Source organism: Photinus pyralis, unplaced genomic scaffold (assembly GCF_008802855.1).
Source record: "Photinus pyralis isolate 1611_PpyrPB1 unplaced genomic scaffold, Ppyr1.3 Ppyr1.4_LG1, whole genome shotgun sequence".
Classification (NCBI taxonomy): Eukaryota; Metazoa; Arthropoda; class Insecta; order Coleoptera; family Lampyridae; genus Photinus; species Photinus pyralis.
Genome location: NW_022170249.1, coordinates 17,825,646 through 17,842,527, shown reverse-complemented (window position 1 = coordinate 17,842,527; position 16,882 = coordinate 17,825,646). Strand labels below are relative to the sequence as shown.

At 36.4% G+C, this 16,882-nt stretch overlaps 2 protein-coding genes across 2 annotated transcripts; both read right to left on the bottom strand.

Annotated features, from left to right (window-relative positions):
* Positions 1 to 36: 36 nt before the first annotated feature.
* Positions 37 to 10,337, bottom strand: LOC116170696 (spatacsin). Its single transcript, XM_031487204.1, has 9 exons — positions 10,180 to 10,337; positions 9,941 to 10,132; positions 9,548 to 9,890; positions 7,344 to 9,169; positions 3,808 to 3,987; positions 2,606 to 3,758; positions 2,260 to 2,558; positions 596 to 1,518; positions 37 to 549 (listed from the first exon to the last, which is right to left on the bottom strand). Exons 1-9 carry the CDS (start codon positions 10,204 to 10,206, stop codon positions 192 to 194), a joined length of 5,301 nt encoding a protein of 1,766 aa, XP_031343064.1. The 5' UTR covers positions 10,207 to 10,337; the 3' UTR covers positions 37 to 191.
* Positions 10,338 to 13,847: 3,510 nt separating this feature from the next.
* Positions 13,848 to 16,030, bottom strand: LOC116159415 (GTP-binding protein Rit2-like). Its single transcript, XM_031472383.1, has 4 exons — positions 15,646 to 16,030; positions 15,535 to 15,591; positions 15,414 to 15,487; positions 13,848 to 15,365 (listed from the first exon to the last, which is right to left on the bottom strand). Exons 1-4 carry the CDS (start codon positions 15,839 to 15,841, stop codon positions 14,922 to 14,924), a joined length of 771 nt encoding a protein of 256 aa, XP_031328243.1. The 5' UTR covers positions 15,842 to 16,030; the 3' UTR covers positions 13,848 to 14,921.
* Positions 16,031 to 16,882: the final 852 nt, after the last annotated feature.

Sequence of the window (16,882 nt, the reverse complement as noted above, 5' to 3'; positions counted from 1 at the left end):
AATAAATCCCTAAATCCTTTACTGAAAATGACAACGTCTGAAAATGTTGATTTTTTATTACATAAAATTATAAAAATATCACTTTAAATCACATGAACTTTTGGTAACATATTTTACAGGTACACCCAATAATATAAAACAACATACAGTAAATTTTTAACAGATCACAGTTGCAATAAATATATCAAACATCAACTTCTATATCCCTTCTTCCACACTGTATCTTTCAAATAGGCCAACTGATTGCTGAAAAGTAATTCTTCTACTAAATCAGTAAAACCTAGTTCGCTAGCAATTCGATATTTGACCCGGACGGAAGAACAACGATTTATCATTTCTCTCATATTTCTAATAGCTGATCCATTTGGTTTAGTTAGGGCGAGAAATTTTCTTGAAATATCATGAAGGAGTGCGTCGGAAAGGGGAAATGACAACAGAAAACTATCCAAGTAGGCGATGTTGTTTCGCATAATATATTGCTCAAATATCACTGATGACCAGTCGGGTTTATAGTTATTTGAGTCAATGAGGATCAGCGATTGGTCAAAGCTGCAATTTTACTTTGTTATTGATTATATCATGTAACGATACAAACCTTAGCTCTGTGGAAATCAAGTTCAAAATTTGGTCATCTCCAATATTGAGAATGCAAATTGCAGTACTGTTGGCAGGTAATCCTTTCAGCATGGACATTTGCAAAGCTAATAGTTCGGCCACTTTCGCCGCTTGCATGGCTTTTGTAAGTTTTTCACCTTGTAGATGATATTCGGCAGCGTGCGTGTAATTCACCATGGCTTTGTTTAAACAAATTTTCGTGCCGTCTGTATTTGTTAAAAGTACGAAAGGTACAGCTTCAATGTTAATTCCATTGTTTTGCATTTCCAATTTCGATATTGCGATCAAATTTCGCGTAATACTTCTCGCTTCCTCCTGCCACAGTTGAGCAATTTCGGAGAACAAAGTGAAGTGTAAGGCAACCATTCGATACAGCTCGCGATCTTCGGGGCAATACTTCTTCAAATATCTTAAAAGAGCAACTTTGAGGCTGTTGTCTTTATTGTTACCTTTGCGCAGTAAAAATTCAAACTGGTCATTTTCGCGTAGGATGTGAAAGACGTAATTCATTTCGGTATATCTCGCCACCCCCGTCAGTAACCGAACAATGCATTTCCAATTTTTCAATTGCAAAGACAACAGAATTATAGTTTGACATTTTCGTAAGATAATCGAGATTCCTTCCATGTTGCAATCTGCTGTAAAGCAATCGTGGGCTCGAATCAATAACTCAATTATTACATTAAGCTCTAGGTAGTCAAGCGGCTTTAATTCTGATCTGTGTAGGGCACTAGCGTACGAATAAAGTTTGAGTCCAAGTGCAGAGCAATTTTCAATTAAAAGTTGGAGTATTACACTAAAATCGGTGTCAAGAGTGAGATTCCATAATATCACAGTGTCGCTATTTAACTTTATATGTTCGGTGATGGCATCAATTAGTTGCTCACTTATAAAATCGGCCACCTACAATAATTAAAAAATACACCACTGTAGGCCCAAAAAATATGTTTAATTTTTGTTTATATCCGCATTGTAATTTGTTTATTTTGTCTATTGTAAAGAAATTACGTGTTATGAGATGAGGAACATTTGGAAATTATTTGCGTAATATTTGAAAAGTTTATCTCATGTTTTTCTCTGGTCATGGATAAGAGATGCGCTTATCGTTAAGTTAATTAATTTTTAAACAATATTTTCACAACGGTTAAACAAATACAACGAAATTTCATCCAACGAGAAAATAAAAAAGGTCTATCTAGATTTAAGTAAGAAATAATAGATACTTTGGATTCTAGGTTGTATCAATTTTTGGGGATGGTGGTGCTTCGAGATAAGATGAGTTTCGTAGAACGTGTCTAGGAGAGTTACTGGTAGTAAGAATATGAAGGAAAACATGTCTGCGTATTCCAACGTGAACATAAAAAAGGGATATTTATAAACTTGCAACATCAACACCGAAAGACAGGGGACTTACGGATTAAAATCTGCGATTATACATACCTGCTACTGTAACTCCCTTATGTTTCTTCATATGGTCATAGAACAATGATTAAATAATGATTCGTTCTAATATTTTACAGGAAAAAGCAGTTTATTTTATGATTAAAGTTTGTATTTAGGAGTTTTAGGATTTCTATGGCGGGGAATGTCCAAGATTTTAAACAACAAAGTACACAAACCCCGAAAATTGGGGCTGATACTTACCTTATCACTAGTCCAGCGAAACAACGACATTACATCATGAACAACCTCCAATTTGTTAGGACAGTCCTCTTTCAAAGCTTCCTTGAGCAAACTAACAGAATCACTACATTTAAATACTTCTTGATATGATTTTTCGATGTTTATAGCAATTCTGTAGGTTTCAAGGATACTTTGAATGATTTTGTTTCCACTCTGTAGGCGTTCTTGTAAGGTTTCTAAGATAACCAATGTATCGTGAAAGGGAACATCAACGTGATCTACCATAGTTGCTATACTCGAAGCCATAGGACTAAGGGACGCTGCAACAATTATAGTTGAGTACGAAACGAAATAAACCACAGAATACCTGAACTGAAGCTCGACAATCCTTTACTAGACATGAGCGCCCTTCGTCGACGATGACCGAGTGTCCGGACATTGGTGTGTTTTACCAACAGTAATCTTTGCTCTGCAGATAACTGGTACGGCATTATCAAACCTTCTACCAAATTGCAGGAGAGCTCGATTATATCCACGTCACTATGTTTGTAATTAAAAATTTTTGTAAGCCTAAATGCTTGCCAAAAGTCCCCCAAATTTAAAAATGTTTCAATTGTACTATTTAAGCGAGAAATGCCACTTTCGTTTAAATCAGGCACGCCGTCATTCTCCAGAACCGACAAGATCTGTTTCATTTCCGTGTACAACATCAAATTCCTCGGCAAATTACGAACCTTGCACTCACCCTTGCCCTCCATTTGAAAGTACGCGATCCACATCTTCGTTTCCAAGTCGTACACATTAGCTAAATTTCTCATACTGGCCCAGTCATGAGCCAAATCTAATATGACGTATTTTTCTGCCATATTACTGGTATCTTCGCAACACTGCTCGAAAAATTTTACAGCCGCATTTTCGTCTAAGTGGTGGTCGTGAAAAGCTGCATTGCAATCTTCCCAAAATTGCTTATTGTCACAACGCTCTTTAAACCTATAGCACCATTCGTCAATTACAATAAAATCTGTGCATATCTTCTGGAGCTGAGCAATTTGAGATGCGTGACGGTACGATCGTGTAGCTACAAGCTTGGACACTACCGCTAGCAATTCTTCGTGAATCTCCTCACTTTGAAAAGTGGAACATAAATCGAGTTTTATATCGTAACTACTGTCGATTATCCAATTTAGTATCTGATAATATTTTGAAAAATCCGGCACATCCGCGCCAAAGTACTTGCCAACGCCGACATCGTGCAGAAATTTCATGCAAGTCAGCTGATGGAATTGAGATGTAAAATTGTACTGTAGAGTTGCAGCGAGCAAGTTAAGTGCGGTTGTTTCGATCCACATCTTATTTGACAAGTACACCATTTCATAATCAACTTGCGCAAAGGGCGCACTAATTTTTCTCTTCTTCACTTCGCTAAAAAACCGATTTAATTTCTTCTCTTGGTTGGGTACGTCAAAATTGAGATCGATACAATCGCATAAAAACTCGACAAATACGCAAAGAGGGTTATCCTGTAAACATATTCATGTACATGTTAAATTTGTGTCATCGTTTCCGTACCGGTAAAAAAATTTGGAAACTGTCATGCAGCACTCGACAATAGCCCATTTTAACGGTGGATGTTAATAGAGCGCTGACTATGTTTGCGTCGTTCGTAGCCATCTCGAAGTTAGATATTTCACCGTCCAATCCGCAGGATACAGTTAGCCACATTAACCAATGCGTAAGAAATGAGTCTGGCTAAAAAAGGACAAGTGTTTCAATTTATGTAGATATAGTGTTGGGAACCTGAAGTCATAAACTGTTGTGGTTCTAAAATTTCCACTGCAACAGGATCGGTATAACACCAAATTAAGATCTTCAAATGTTAAGAGCAGTAGACGCAAAAAAAATTGCGTGACGTTTATGAAAATCTCTTAACACTAACCGCCGTTTTTCTTGGCGGCACAGATATCAACTAGAATATTATTTGGTTTTACTAACAGTTTTCTTTGTTGTAATTTCGTTTTACACATAAACTTAAAATCAACTTCTTTTTATTTTATTCCACTGACAATACGCGATACAGTTTTTTAAGGAATTTGCTGATGAAGGCGTTTATCTACACGAATGATGTTCTTTACTAACTGAATCACTACGATGACGAGTTTTTGCAACTTCGCAAAAAACTTAACACAAATAATTGCTCTCGTTACAATATGGTGTTCCGTTAAATATTGGTGCAATGAAAAAAAGTAACTGGTTCGCGAAGGTTGGAAAGGAGTGTGCGTCTCTTTACGCTATTTTTTAATTCGGGTATTAAATGAAGGCGCAGTTTGTTGTTTATTATAATAATTCTGTACGGAAGAAAGTTAACTGAAGTTGTTTAAAAGTTGCGAGAAGTTTAAAGCGTGTTGTCCGTTTTACGGGTAAAGTTAGTCCAACGTGAAGTTCTCTTGTGGTTAAAAATTAAAAGTTATTCGTATTCAACATGCCTGTTTGTCATCAAGTTTGTATGTTAAAGAAATGTGAAGTTCTGAAGCTGTGAGCGGTTGTACCGAGTTAAGTGCACTTGTTTATAGCAAACCTGTTTACGACTGTAAGTAATTTTAAGATTGCTTATTTTCACTATCTACCGCTTGCGTGCGAGGTAATATGTCCAAACAGGTTGTGTAGCCTTTCTTTCTTCAAAAAATTTTGTTTTAATTTCCCTTTTACGTGTATCGGAATAAATTTTTTTTACTCGTATTGTCAATCAATTAATTGTGTGATTCCATTGTGCGACCCGCATAGTCTTTATCTCAGATTTTTGTCTTCGTATCCAATATTTATTGCTGGTGTTGATCAATAAATAATTTTGGAATTTCGGACTGAATTGAGGCTAGTGAGTCTCCCAAATTATTAATTTCAGTTTAAATTGGGATTTTTATTTTGAGCTAGTTGGACACTGGACAGGTGTTTTGTGGGTGGTGTAGTTGACCTCATACGAATACACACTGCAGTATGTACAGGGTGGCCAAATAAGAATGCGAGGTACTGTATCTGGGAACCTGTCCATCGTAGAGGCTTGCGGTAAAAAAATTTATTACTAAAACGGCCACGAGAAAAACCTGGAAAATATTTTTAAGTTTCTGCAATGGCCGCTAGGGGGCGTAACTGCAATCTGGAATCTAAAAAAGTGATTTTTCTGTGAATTCCGCTATATTAACCTAACAAAAAAATGTCCGGTCTTTGAAGTTGACGATAATCTGAACCTTTTTTGTTTGACAATTTTTCCTGTATCTCTAAAAATGAAGTGGTGGGGGGTATTCAAAGGTTTCCGTAAAGAACACCCTGTATCTTCGAAACGACTGAGCCGATTTTAACAAACTCGGGTTAATTGAAAAGAGTTATTCTTCGGCTACAAATATTATACTATTTGAAGTTTTGTTAGTTTCACATATCGCCGCTTGAGGGCTTTTTTCGACATTCCGACAGAAATGGTTAATTTTCTCAAAAAAATTAAATGCGTTGGTTCGATTTTTTTTTAAATGAAAAAGTAGCTAAATGATGCCTAAACAAGCTCGCGAAAACCGCATCTCGATATCTTGTTCCTAACCTAAAATTTAGGCCAAAGAAAATTTTATACCCTCAAAATTTTATTTTTTTAAGCTAATTTTTCCGGAATTATTTTTATTATATAATTTGTGGCCCTAAGGTGGATCGATTTAAAAAAGGAAGCTTTTAATGCCGCCGTAAATGCTCGAAATGCTGGCCATCACGATATAAAAATATATATATATATATCTCAAGATATATGCTGTTTTCGCGAACTTGTTTAGGCATCATTTAGCTACTTTTTCATGAAAAAAAAATCGAACCAATGCATTTAATTTTTTTGAGAAAATTAACCATTTCTGTCAGAATGTCGAAAAAAGCCCTCAAGCGGCGATATGTGAAACTAACAAAACTTCAAATAGTATAATATTTGTAGCTGAAGAATAGCTCTTTTGAACTAACCCGATTTTGTTTCAATCGGCTCAGCCGTTGCGAAGATACAGGGTGTTCTTTACGGAAACCTTTGAATACCCCCCACCAGTTCATTTTTAGAGATACAGGAAAAATTGTCAAACAAAAATTGTTCAGATTATCGTCAACTTCAAAGACCGGACATTTTTTTGTTAGGTTAATATAGCGGAATTCACAGAAACATCACATTTTTAAATTCCAGATTGCAGTTACGCCCCCTAGCGGTCATTTCAGAAACTTAAAAATATTTTCCAGGTTTTACTCGTGGCCGGTTTAGTAATAAATTTTTTTACCGCAAGCCTCTATGATGGATAGATTCTCAGATACAGTACCTCGCACTCTTAGTTGGCCACCCTGTACATACGTACATTGGCAATTTTCCGAGAGAACCGCTCGACGGATTTTATTCAAATTTTGAATATGGATATTAAGGCACACGGAAACGAAAAATAACAGGCCAGATTTTTGGAAAAAAATGTTGGGACACCGCAACAGCATCGAACTTTTTTTTTCAAATTGCAACGTAAAATTAAAATTATTAATTTAAAAAGATTACACTTCGTTTTTGTCCAAGTATAACAAAGGCATGGAATATAAGATACTCTTGAGGCAAGGATTTTTGCCTAGAAAAGATATCAGTTTCAGGGGATGATTTATTGGGGTTTAATTGCAGCTGCCTGCGAGACGAATTGGGGTGTATCGCAACTAATTAAGTATATACAGGATGCCCCATTTATCTTGAGACAGTAGATTATTGAGGAAACTGGCGAGGATATCGAAAAATGCTTCATATATCATGCCATGCACGTTTTCACACTGTTTCGCACTTTCAAGTGCAGGGCAACTAATTTTTTCAAACAGAACCCTTATACTTCTTATTGCATATTATTTCTCGAGGTTATTCTACATCGAAAAATAATAAACTTTCATGGGAAACGTTTCTTCCCCACACTTACCATTGTTTGAAGACACTCTTCCCTAAAGCGCGATTTTTAGTTTGAGCTAGGAAGCTAGGAAGAATTTTGCACATTTTTCAATATGAAAATAATGAAGAATGTATAAACAAACAATTTAATGTGTACATTAGCAAAAATGTTGTATACGCTTACCTCATAACTGGTAGCTAATACCGCAAATATTGGACATTTGTAAACGAAACAGGTTTGGAGCAGTGCCTTTGGAGGATCTACACTATTATGACACCTTATCAAAATGTGCAGAATATCACTCTCAAAATCCAATGTTTCACCATCAAACAGATCGGAACTGGTACTAGAACTTCCTGTACTCCCATACGAGCTTGCACTTGAATACATACTATCCGAAGATGCATCGACATTTTTCCGTACGCCGATACGCGATAAATAGAAGTTTCTCGAATCACGCATCAACAGCTCCTTCTGAGAGTCGATTTGGATCTCGTTCGACAAACCGTGGTACAAATGCTGCGCCAGAAACACACTTCGAAACTCTTGAAACAATTTCTGCACCTGCGCGAGCGGGTAATTGTAAGTTTGAATAAAAATCAAGAACGGAAACCAAAAATCGCCGCGGGCGCAGTATTTCAAAAACAGCTCGGGCAGCTTAAAGCTGTGCAGCTCGGCGAGCTTAACGACAATTTCGTGCTTCTTAATCTCCTCCGCCAACTCTGCGTTGGAAGAATTGGCGCTCAAAGAGCAGCTAAGCATTAAAATGCTCTCCAAAACGTCGAGCACACGTTCCGGATTTTGAAAGATGCCCATAAACAATTTTTGAATGTGGTTCGGTGAAAATTGTCTCGAGTCTAACAGCAGCTTTGCCACTTGCACGTAGATTCGTAAACTCGAGGAATTTTCGCCGATCATTTCTAAGAATGCGATACAACTGACTGCGAGCTCGGTGTTGGTAATGTCGTTAAAGTACACTTTGAGTATTTTTCGGTTAATGCCAAGTTTGTTTAAGGACCGGTTGGAATTGGCGAGGTAAAATTTACTTGCAAAACTTGGTCTGCCTAATTTTATAAAGAAAATGTAATTAGTCTTTTTCTTGTAGGCATACAGCTGAAGGGATGGGGAATTAAAGCTAGGGGGAGGGGCGTTTTCTAGTCGAAATTTGTAAATATCAGTGCTAACTGTGGTGTGTTTATTCAGTAGTTGATACAAGTTTGCTACGCTTACTGGCGACTTTGTGAGGACTGTATGCAGCATAGGTAATTTCTGCAGGGAACTTTCAACAATTGATGGTGTCAATCCATATCTGTCAATGCAAGAAAGTAAGTTCAGAAAATTAAATTCGGGAAGCAAGAAGAATATAACTCCAAGCATAATAAGGGGATTTTCTTTGAAGTATTCTGCCAAATCGTCGGATAAAAAATTAGCTACTTTCAAGATAAGTTGGCCAACCCCAGTTTCACTCGTAAAATAATCGCAGTTTTTTAAGTAGGACAACAAATCCAAATACTTAGAGCTTACATTAGAAACTAGTCTTAAGTCTACATTGCACCAATTCACAAGTAAGAATAATTCGTTTTTAATACAGTAATCCAGCAGAAGTGAATGAAAATTTGTCAAAGTAACTGTAGACTGCTCACAGTTTAGAATTGCATAAATAGAATCAAGAGTTTCTGCGTGATTAAGGCGTCGTATTATTGCTGTTATCGATTTTCTCTCTTCAGAACTAAACAGTCCAAATTTACTCAACTCATTGAGCACACCATCTCGAAGCTCCTCAGAAACATTTCCTTGGAACATACAATCGACCATCTCTTCACTTATGGTAAAACTTAACATCATACTACTGACACATTCATACTTTTCTGCAGGTACAACGTTGCAATGAAACTCGGTCGACTGGGAGAAATAAACATTTATCCATAACTTTAAAATTTCTAAATTGCAGTCTTTTAAGAGAAATTCCCAGGCATGCTTAGCAGTCACAAACGGTTTAATATTATCATCTAAAAAAGGGCGAATGTAACAGTACACAATTTATAAACTTATGGCGTGTTCGCACCTCCAGATGCAGTATGGTGCTAATGGACATGCTTGCCAAACTTACTAACAAACTTGACTTTGACAACACAAGAGGAGTTTCCGAATATTCAACCGGTTTAATCGGGTTGGTAGATATAGCTAATTGCTATAGAACTTGTGTACTGTTTTAATATGTCAATTCAATCATGTGTCAGTTTGGCATCATTGCAGTGAGCAACAAGGATAGCCTTTATTGAAGAATGACGCAAATTAGTAAGAGGGGAGTTTAGTCCATTAAAACCAGTACTGCATCTGGTGCGAACATAGTATAGTTATCTGACAGTATTAGAAACAAAACATACCAAACGATTTAAAAAAAAGCTGTGTACCAATTTTGCATTTCCAATCATACGCTTGACCATTAAAATAATTAATATTCAGTTCGGATACATTATACGGAAAATCCAGCAAAAACTCCTGTTTATCCATTACAATTTGTAGTAGTTTCCAAGTGTCCATATCGGTGGACGATAGTCTTTCCGATTTGGACAGATGATTTCCTAAATAATCGCGAAGCGTTGGATTACATGTTTCAAGAAATATCTTTGTAAATTCTTCGATTGGATCCAAATTAATGTTAGTAAATAAATGGGAGGCTTTGAAAATTTGTTGCCGCTTTAATAATTCCAAGATCCATACGAATACCTACCAATGAAATGATTTACTTAGTATGTGACAATGGGGGATAGGTATACTTCGTCCTTAAACCATTGTTGGATTGTGTCATTATCTAACTCATTGCGTGCCGCGAGAAAGTTCTGGGCAAATTCGATATGATGGCCTTTAACAGCAGCCTCGCGAACAACTTCGCGGTCCCCCATTCGGCACCAAGCATTCCATACTCCCAGTAATTCCTTGTTCAAGTTGGGGGGCGGTGGTGGTTTAATCTGTTGCAAAAAATGTTCTTAATGGAGCATGCACATTTATAACTTGCCTGAAATATGTTCTCTCTTTTTGCCATTTTTGTCTTAATTTAATTCCTAATGCTAAATAATATTCTGAAATCATATAAATTGTAATACGCAAGAAGCTTTCTAATTAATTCCATGAATCACGTTTATTTACTTTCGATTGTAATCAAATAATAGCGAAGTAAGGTGAATATAAATTTGATACATAGCTAACTTCACATTGAACTGTAGTGGTACAGACCAATACAGGGTACTTCAAAATAAATTTAAGGCAATTCCAAACCATTATGAGCCTGTAAAAGACAAAACTATGTTTTAAACCAGAGAATAATTAACTCTGTCAATAGGTAGGTAACATACGAGTGACGAGTATATAATGGCATATACACTAATATTAATACTACTTTGGCTACAAGGGTCCTGGGTTCGAATCCCAGGTAAGGCATGGCTGTTTGTGATTGTATAGTCAATAGTGGGTTGAGGGGGAAGAATAGCAAATTGCTAACACTCCGCCCACTATAAAATAAAGGCAATAAAATAAAAATAAAAAAAATAATGGTATGTAGACTGGTTCACTTTTATAAAAAGCAGCGTTTTAACAGGTTCTAGGGGCACTTCAGATAACATTTGGCCAAATAGGCGTTTTTTTTTACTAATTTGGACCTGCTGAACACGAATATCGATGTTGGCATCTCGAAATCTGAACAGGAAGTTCAGAATTCAAGATGGCGGCCAATTTCCGACAATGTTGATCTTTTCACTCTTGCGACCGATTTTTTCGATCTAAAAACGGATTATAATGTTATTCCTGACGGAGGTACGGCACGATAATAGGGAACAAATGTTTAAACAATGATTCCATAGTTTTTCTAACGTCAAAGTGCGTAAAAGTGGAAACCTTTTTTTCATAGTACCTATTGTATGGCTACTGTTTAAATTTGTTCACATCACATTATTTCTGTTTTGGCAAGCATTTTGGTTCCTGTGCGTCGTGTGATAGATATCCGCGATGTTCCATTATCTCACATATGGAAGAAGTTCCTTTCATTAGAGGAAAACAAAAGAAACGAGTTATTGTCGCATCACCTTGAAGACGCCTCATTTGACGGCGTATTAGGTGATTGCTGGAAGCTTCAGTGACGAAAGAAAAGTTTTCTGTAACCGTCAGACGACACAGATTTCCTCCTTAGAAGCTTTTCACAAGGAAGCGGATACTAGGATAACGCTACGGATATAACAGATGTATTTCTGTTGCTTCTTCATCACGTCGAAAAAATACTGGCAAACGAAGTTTGCTTGCTGACCGGTACTTCAAGAAAGATATGTATTTGTTCCTATCCATAATGATGTGCAGAGGAACTGGCCAAAAGCAGTAGTAACGATAATATCCTGTCCTTTTACGCTATCACAGGAAGTGATGTCACGTCATTTGCTGTTGTGAATTTCCACGCTTGGATGCATTTATTTTTATTTATTTATTTATTTTTGACCTTTATTTTTAAGCAGGGTGGGTTTCAGGCAAGGCTGGTCTACCAACCCAACCCACTAGACATTTACAAATATCTATATCCGAACCTGGATGTGAACCAGAGAGTGTTTCAAAAGCGCTCTTCTTTACTGTTCACGCAGGGTACCATACTCCTCAGCAAGAAGGTATATCTTTTGCAAAAATCTTCGTGACAAAATTATACAAGGGTGGTATCATAACTAGGTACATGAAACTTCACATGTTCAGAGTATCGACTTGGCTCGCATCTTTTAGGTGGCGTCTTTTCTTCTCTTTAGGTAGCCGATACCATAGCTTCCACCGACACGGTGCGCGTCCCGCTTAGTTCAGTAGGGAGAAGTCGCTACCAGACGTCCGTTTGGAAGAATGCGCACGCCCCTTGCCCCATCTCGGTTAATCAAGTAGGACTTCCCAGAGTGGAGAAGCATTGTCAGGTTTCAGGAGCTGCGAAGCTTTAGATCTAACAATTCTGAACTCCATTCTCTTGGGATTCCATCTAATCTTCTCTAGCATTTCATCCATTTCCATAATTACGGCATATCAGGTGTAAATCTGAAGAGGTAGTTCTTTGACCTTAAACTCTGAAATGTCGCCCAGGCATATCTAGCCTTGATTTCCTGGGGAAAGAATTGAAAATGGCTACATCCCCATTCTCACAACGTTAGATTAATTCCGAAGGCTGCTCTAGATATCGTCCTTTGTGGTTGTAAATAGGAGAGCTCGTCAAAACTTTGTTGATTTGTACTAGAGGTACCTAATTCTCAAGAAGACAAGTGACCTAACACCATGAAAATAAGATAAATTTGCCTTCATTTTTCTATATGCTTTCATACTTTAATAATAATAATATATCCTGAGTAACGGTAATTATAATACCTAGCAAAATAAGAATCTTCCGAAACACCGGCAGTTTAGTTGAACTCCTTCATTTTTTTCATTTGAAAATTAACGTAAAATTCGAAACATTGTAGTTATCAAAACTTTATAAAGAGAATTATGCAATATAAACGCATGTCGGGAAACTTATATCGGGATTACTAGAAACAATCGTTTTGCAAGTCCTCCTTTTGGCAAGGAGAGCTAGGAATTTCTTAATTTAATTTTACGCATTCTGCCGCTAAAAAAAACTATTACATTATTGTTAAAACAATAGTTAACTGTTATTATCGTGACGTACGTCAGGAATAACATTATAATTAGTTTTTAGATCGAAAAAATCGGTCGCATGAGTGAAATCAACATTTTCGGAAATTGGCCGCCATCTTGAATTCTGGACTTCCTGTTCAGATTTCGAGGTGCCAACATCGATATTCGTGTTCAGCAGGTACCAATTAGTAAAAAAAGCCTTGTTGGTCAAATGTTGTCTGAAATGCTCCTAGGACAGAGAAACTTCGAAAAGTGAACCAGTCTAATGGAGATTCAAACCACGTGATCAGTGTGTAATAAAAAAGTCACATAGCCAAAAATTTTGAATGAAGTGGTCAAAATTGAGATTTGCTGCAAATTATCATGACTTCCAACGGTCGCAAAATTAACTACTGCATCTGTAGAAAAAGTCATACAAGGTACAAATTTTACAATTAGAATGGGGCAAAGATTATCGGAGAATGGATTTCTACAAATACTAGAATTGATAAAAATTTAAATTTTTTCAAAAACAGCTGCTTCGGCGAGAAGTGTACAGGGTGGTCCAAATTGGACTGCACCTTCTTATGGTAACACCCTTAATTTTAAGAGTTAGAAAAAATGGACCTAGGCGTCTGATGGAGCTCAATATTAAAGAAAAAAATCACTGGGGCCTCGTTTGGCCGCCATGGAGCGTTGTGTTTAGTCTTTACAATGCTCCGTAACTTTTCTTTTTGTGAAAGTAGAATCCATTGCGATACACAAGTTTTTTTTACAGTGTTTGGTTTTTTTAAGACCATCTAAATTTAATTTTGTGGGAATTTCTTAATTATTGCAATGTGTCACTGGCTATGGGCGAGAATCTAAATGATCGTTTTTTTACAATTTTTGTTTTATCAAAATTACAATAGTAATATGAGTGAATATTACTAAACTTCAATAATTTTGATTAAATTTTTTATGGCCCTTTGAACCCGTCAACTGTACAATAGGAATGGTTCTATAGAAGTTTTTGGAATGTGAAAGTTATTCTAAAGTAATCGTAATAAAGTAAATTAATTTAAAAATTTTAATTTATTGTTAAAATCATACCAGTTATATAAAATAGAAATGAATCAAAATTGCCGTTTCTTATGTAGTGTGTTAACAAAATCTTTTTCTATACACGCTCTAAGCAAGTTTTTGCATAAATAAATGGTAAAAAAAAGTTAAGCTGCCGGCATATGTACGAAAAGAACATTCACTACATAGCTATTAGTACATATATACCCGTCATTATGTGATTGGTTTTTATAATTATATAATATCTATAATTTATCTTGAATTTATATAACAATCATACATTTCATTTACTATTATACTACTGTTATACTTTTAATAATTTTATCAGTTTTGCGCAGGTTTAGCGCATAAATAAGGTACAATTAGTGGTAACTTAGTGTAAAACGTTTTAAGGTAGGTTAACATCTAATTTAAAATGTGAAATTATCAAAAACTGTAAATGACTATAATATATCGAGATCGTTTTCTAAACAAGGTTTCATGTGGAAAATGCAACAATTAACTAACAGAAGCACTGCTAAACGTAAATAAGTACACGAATATTATAAAAACACCCTGTTGTGGCAAAGTGTTTTATCACAAATTATGTATAAATAAAGCCTCTTCGGTTGTTAATAACAAGTAGTAATTAAAAAAGCAGTAGAAATAAATTACACATAACATGCAGGTACAAAAAGTTATAATTAAAATAAATATTATAAATAGCCTCTCTTAAAATGAAGACTAAATACTTAGAAATACTAGTTCCTTCTGTAAACATTAAATGCATTTGATTGGTCTCTTACCTGTACTGTACAGGATAACTTACGAAAACTAAAACGTCATGAGGTTAACATGGCAAGTATCATCTTACTTAAAATTGTACTATTTGTATATCTAATAAGCACCGATTAACATTCAATTTTTCCAAATAAATATAAATATTATTGCGAATCATGGTCACTTGCAACCGAAGTTTATAAAAAGAATTTCTGCCGCAATATTTTGCTACTACCTACTGAACACATAAATAAATTAGCAAACAAAAAACACGCACAAGAATTTTCTTATACTTTGTACCACCTTGCATTTCTAAGAGTAACTCGTGTGTCTCTTCCGTCGAAAGACCAATGCAAAGATACTTCGTAGCCTCCACCACTTACTATGTCTGTGAGGCTTACGCTCGCCGCAGCTAGGCAGCCCCAATTTTTTCCTTTCTTTCGACCTTATCTCTCTCACTAGCGTATGAAAGGCGTCGTCTACGTACGTACGTAAAGCTGCGGAGGTCTCGTAAAATGGGCAACCGAATTGTCTAGCTAACGTCTTCCCCTCTTCGGCTGTAACCTTACGTTGCATTTGAAGATCAAATTTATTACCTATTAAAACTAAGGGCGTATCTTCGGATGCTCTCACTTTTTGAATTAGCTTTCTGTACTCCAACGCCTCTTGGAAACTATGACGATCTGTAACACTGTAACAAATGAGAAATCCCTCACCGCATCGCATGTATTGATCGCGCATTGCCGTGAATTCCACCTAGAATGAATTAAGGCTTAGGCTCTTATTTTTAGAGGAGGTATGCACCTGTCCCGCAGTGTCCAGAATGTCCAATAAGGCAGGCTCTCCATCTATAACCGCTTGTTGCTGATATGAATCTTCTACAAGTGCAAACGTCGCTTAACTTTCACATTACGAGCTAACTTACCAATTGTCGGGTCGTGGTAGTCTAAAAAGCTGTGGCTCACAAACTGTAGTGTGACGGCTACAAGTTAATATATTAAACATTGTATATTAAAGGAGTGAAAGGAAATAAGACCTGATTTCCCTACACCACCGTCTCCTAAAACCACAATCTTGTACACCCTAACACCGCCCCTTGTATTTAAATCAGAATTGATGGCAGCGTTTGGCTTGTCAGTTTCTACATCGGATTCCTTTTTATGTGACTCTTGCCTGTACAATTTGCCCCTTTTTCTACTACACCCAGATGTAGGTGTTACCTCTCCTGCCATTTTAAATATCAACTACAAATAGAGATAAAAACGGTGATACACCGTGTTGATTTTTAGTTCTGTATTTATTTCCATAAATACTACATTTTTTTTACAAAATTTGATTCATTTCTTGCAAACCTCTCCTGGAGGTTCTTCACATTTGACATTTAGATTGGTTCACAACATTTCGTTCACAGGTGACGACAATAGTGGCGACATCCAACGAGAACATGCTGTACTATCAATTTTATATACAGAGTGGAGGAAATTACATGTAGAAGTAGAAATTATTGCAATTAAAATGTTAAGGCCGTTACATTGTATCTGAAAGAGGGCAAAATGAAGAGGATTTATTGTTGCTTGGAGTTACTTACTGCATAATTTTAAAAAACCGTCTCCTGGGTGGCGCAGTTCAGTTAAAGCTGAACTGTGGTGCTAAGGGTTCGAATCCAGGTTCGGGCATGGATATTTGGAAATGTATAGTGGCTTGGGTTGGTACTCAAAAATAAAAGCAAAAATAAAATAATAAAATAAAAATAAAAACAAAAACACATTTGCCTGATGCTTCAACAGGCGACTTGTCGCATTTTTGGATATGCATTTTTGATTTTTCCATATGAAAGTATGCGTTTTTTAAGGCAAAAACACATTCCCCCGATGCTACACCACGTACGTGACGTGACGCATCAGATTGTACAATGTGCATATTTTTCTGATGCCACGCCACGATACCCAAAGCACTTAAAGTTCAGCAACAAAATAGACCCCCAGCGCAATAGAATTATATTGCAATGATTTGTCATCAGACGAATTAAACAAGAAATGGAAGAGATTGCATCGGCAGTGGTGGTTCCCAAAAAGAGGAGAAAGTGTAGGAAATTGTGGGTCCACCAGATTAACCGTGTGCGAGAGGAGTTCAGTAAATACAGTATATCTTGATTTACCTTCTGGAGACAGAAGAATGTTTTCATCCGATTCCAGATGTATTTTCGGATGAATAAAACTGATTTCGAATATGTTCATAGTTTGCTAGAAGCATACTAATTTTCGAAAACCTAT

Bases quoted from the DNA above. Each gene is read 5' to 3' on its own strand.
- LOC116159415 (XM_031472383.1), bottom strand. From the start codon at position 15,841: ATGGCAGGAGAGGTAACACCTACATCTGGGTGTAGTAGAAAAAGGGGC. The intron at 15,592-15,645 runs GTCTTATTTCCT...ATTAACTTGTAG, and splicing joins CGGTGGTGTAGGGAAATCAG to CCGTCACACTACAGTTTGTG. The intron at 15,488-15,534 runs GTAAGTTAGCTC...TTGCACTTGTAG, and splicing joins CTACCACGACCCGACAATTG to AAGATTCATATCAGCAACAA.
- LOC116170696 (XM_031487204.1), bottom strand. From the start codon at position 10,206: ATGGCAAAAAGAGAGAACATATTTCAG. The intron at 9,891-9,940 runs GTATACCTATCC...TTTCATTGGTAG, and splicing joins AACAATGGTTTAAGGACGAA to GTATTCGTATGGATCTTGGA. The intron at 2,559-2,605 runs GTATTCTGTGGT...TAATTGTTGCAG, and splicing joins ATTGTCGAGCTTCAGTTCAG to CGTCCCTTAGTCCTATGGCT.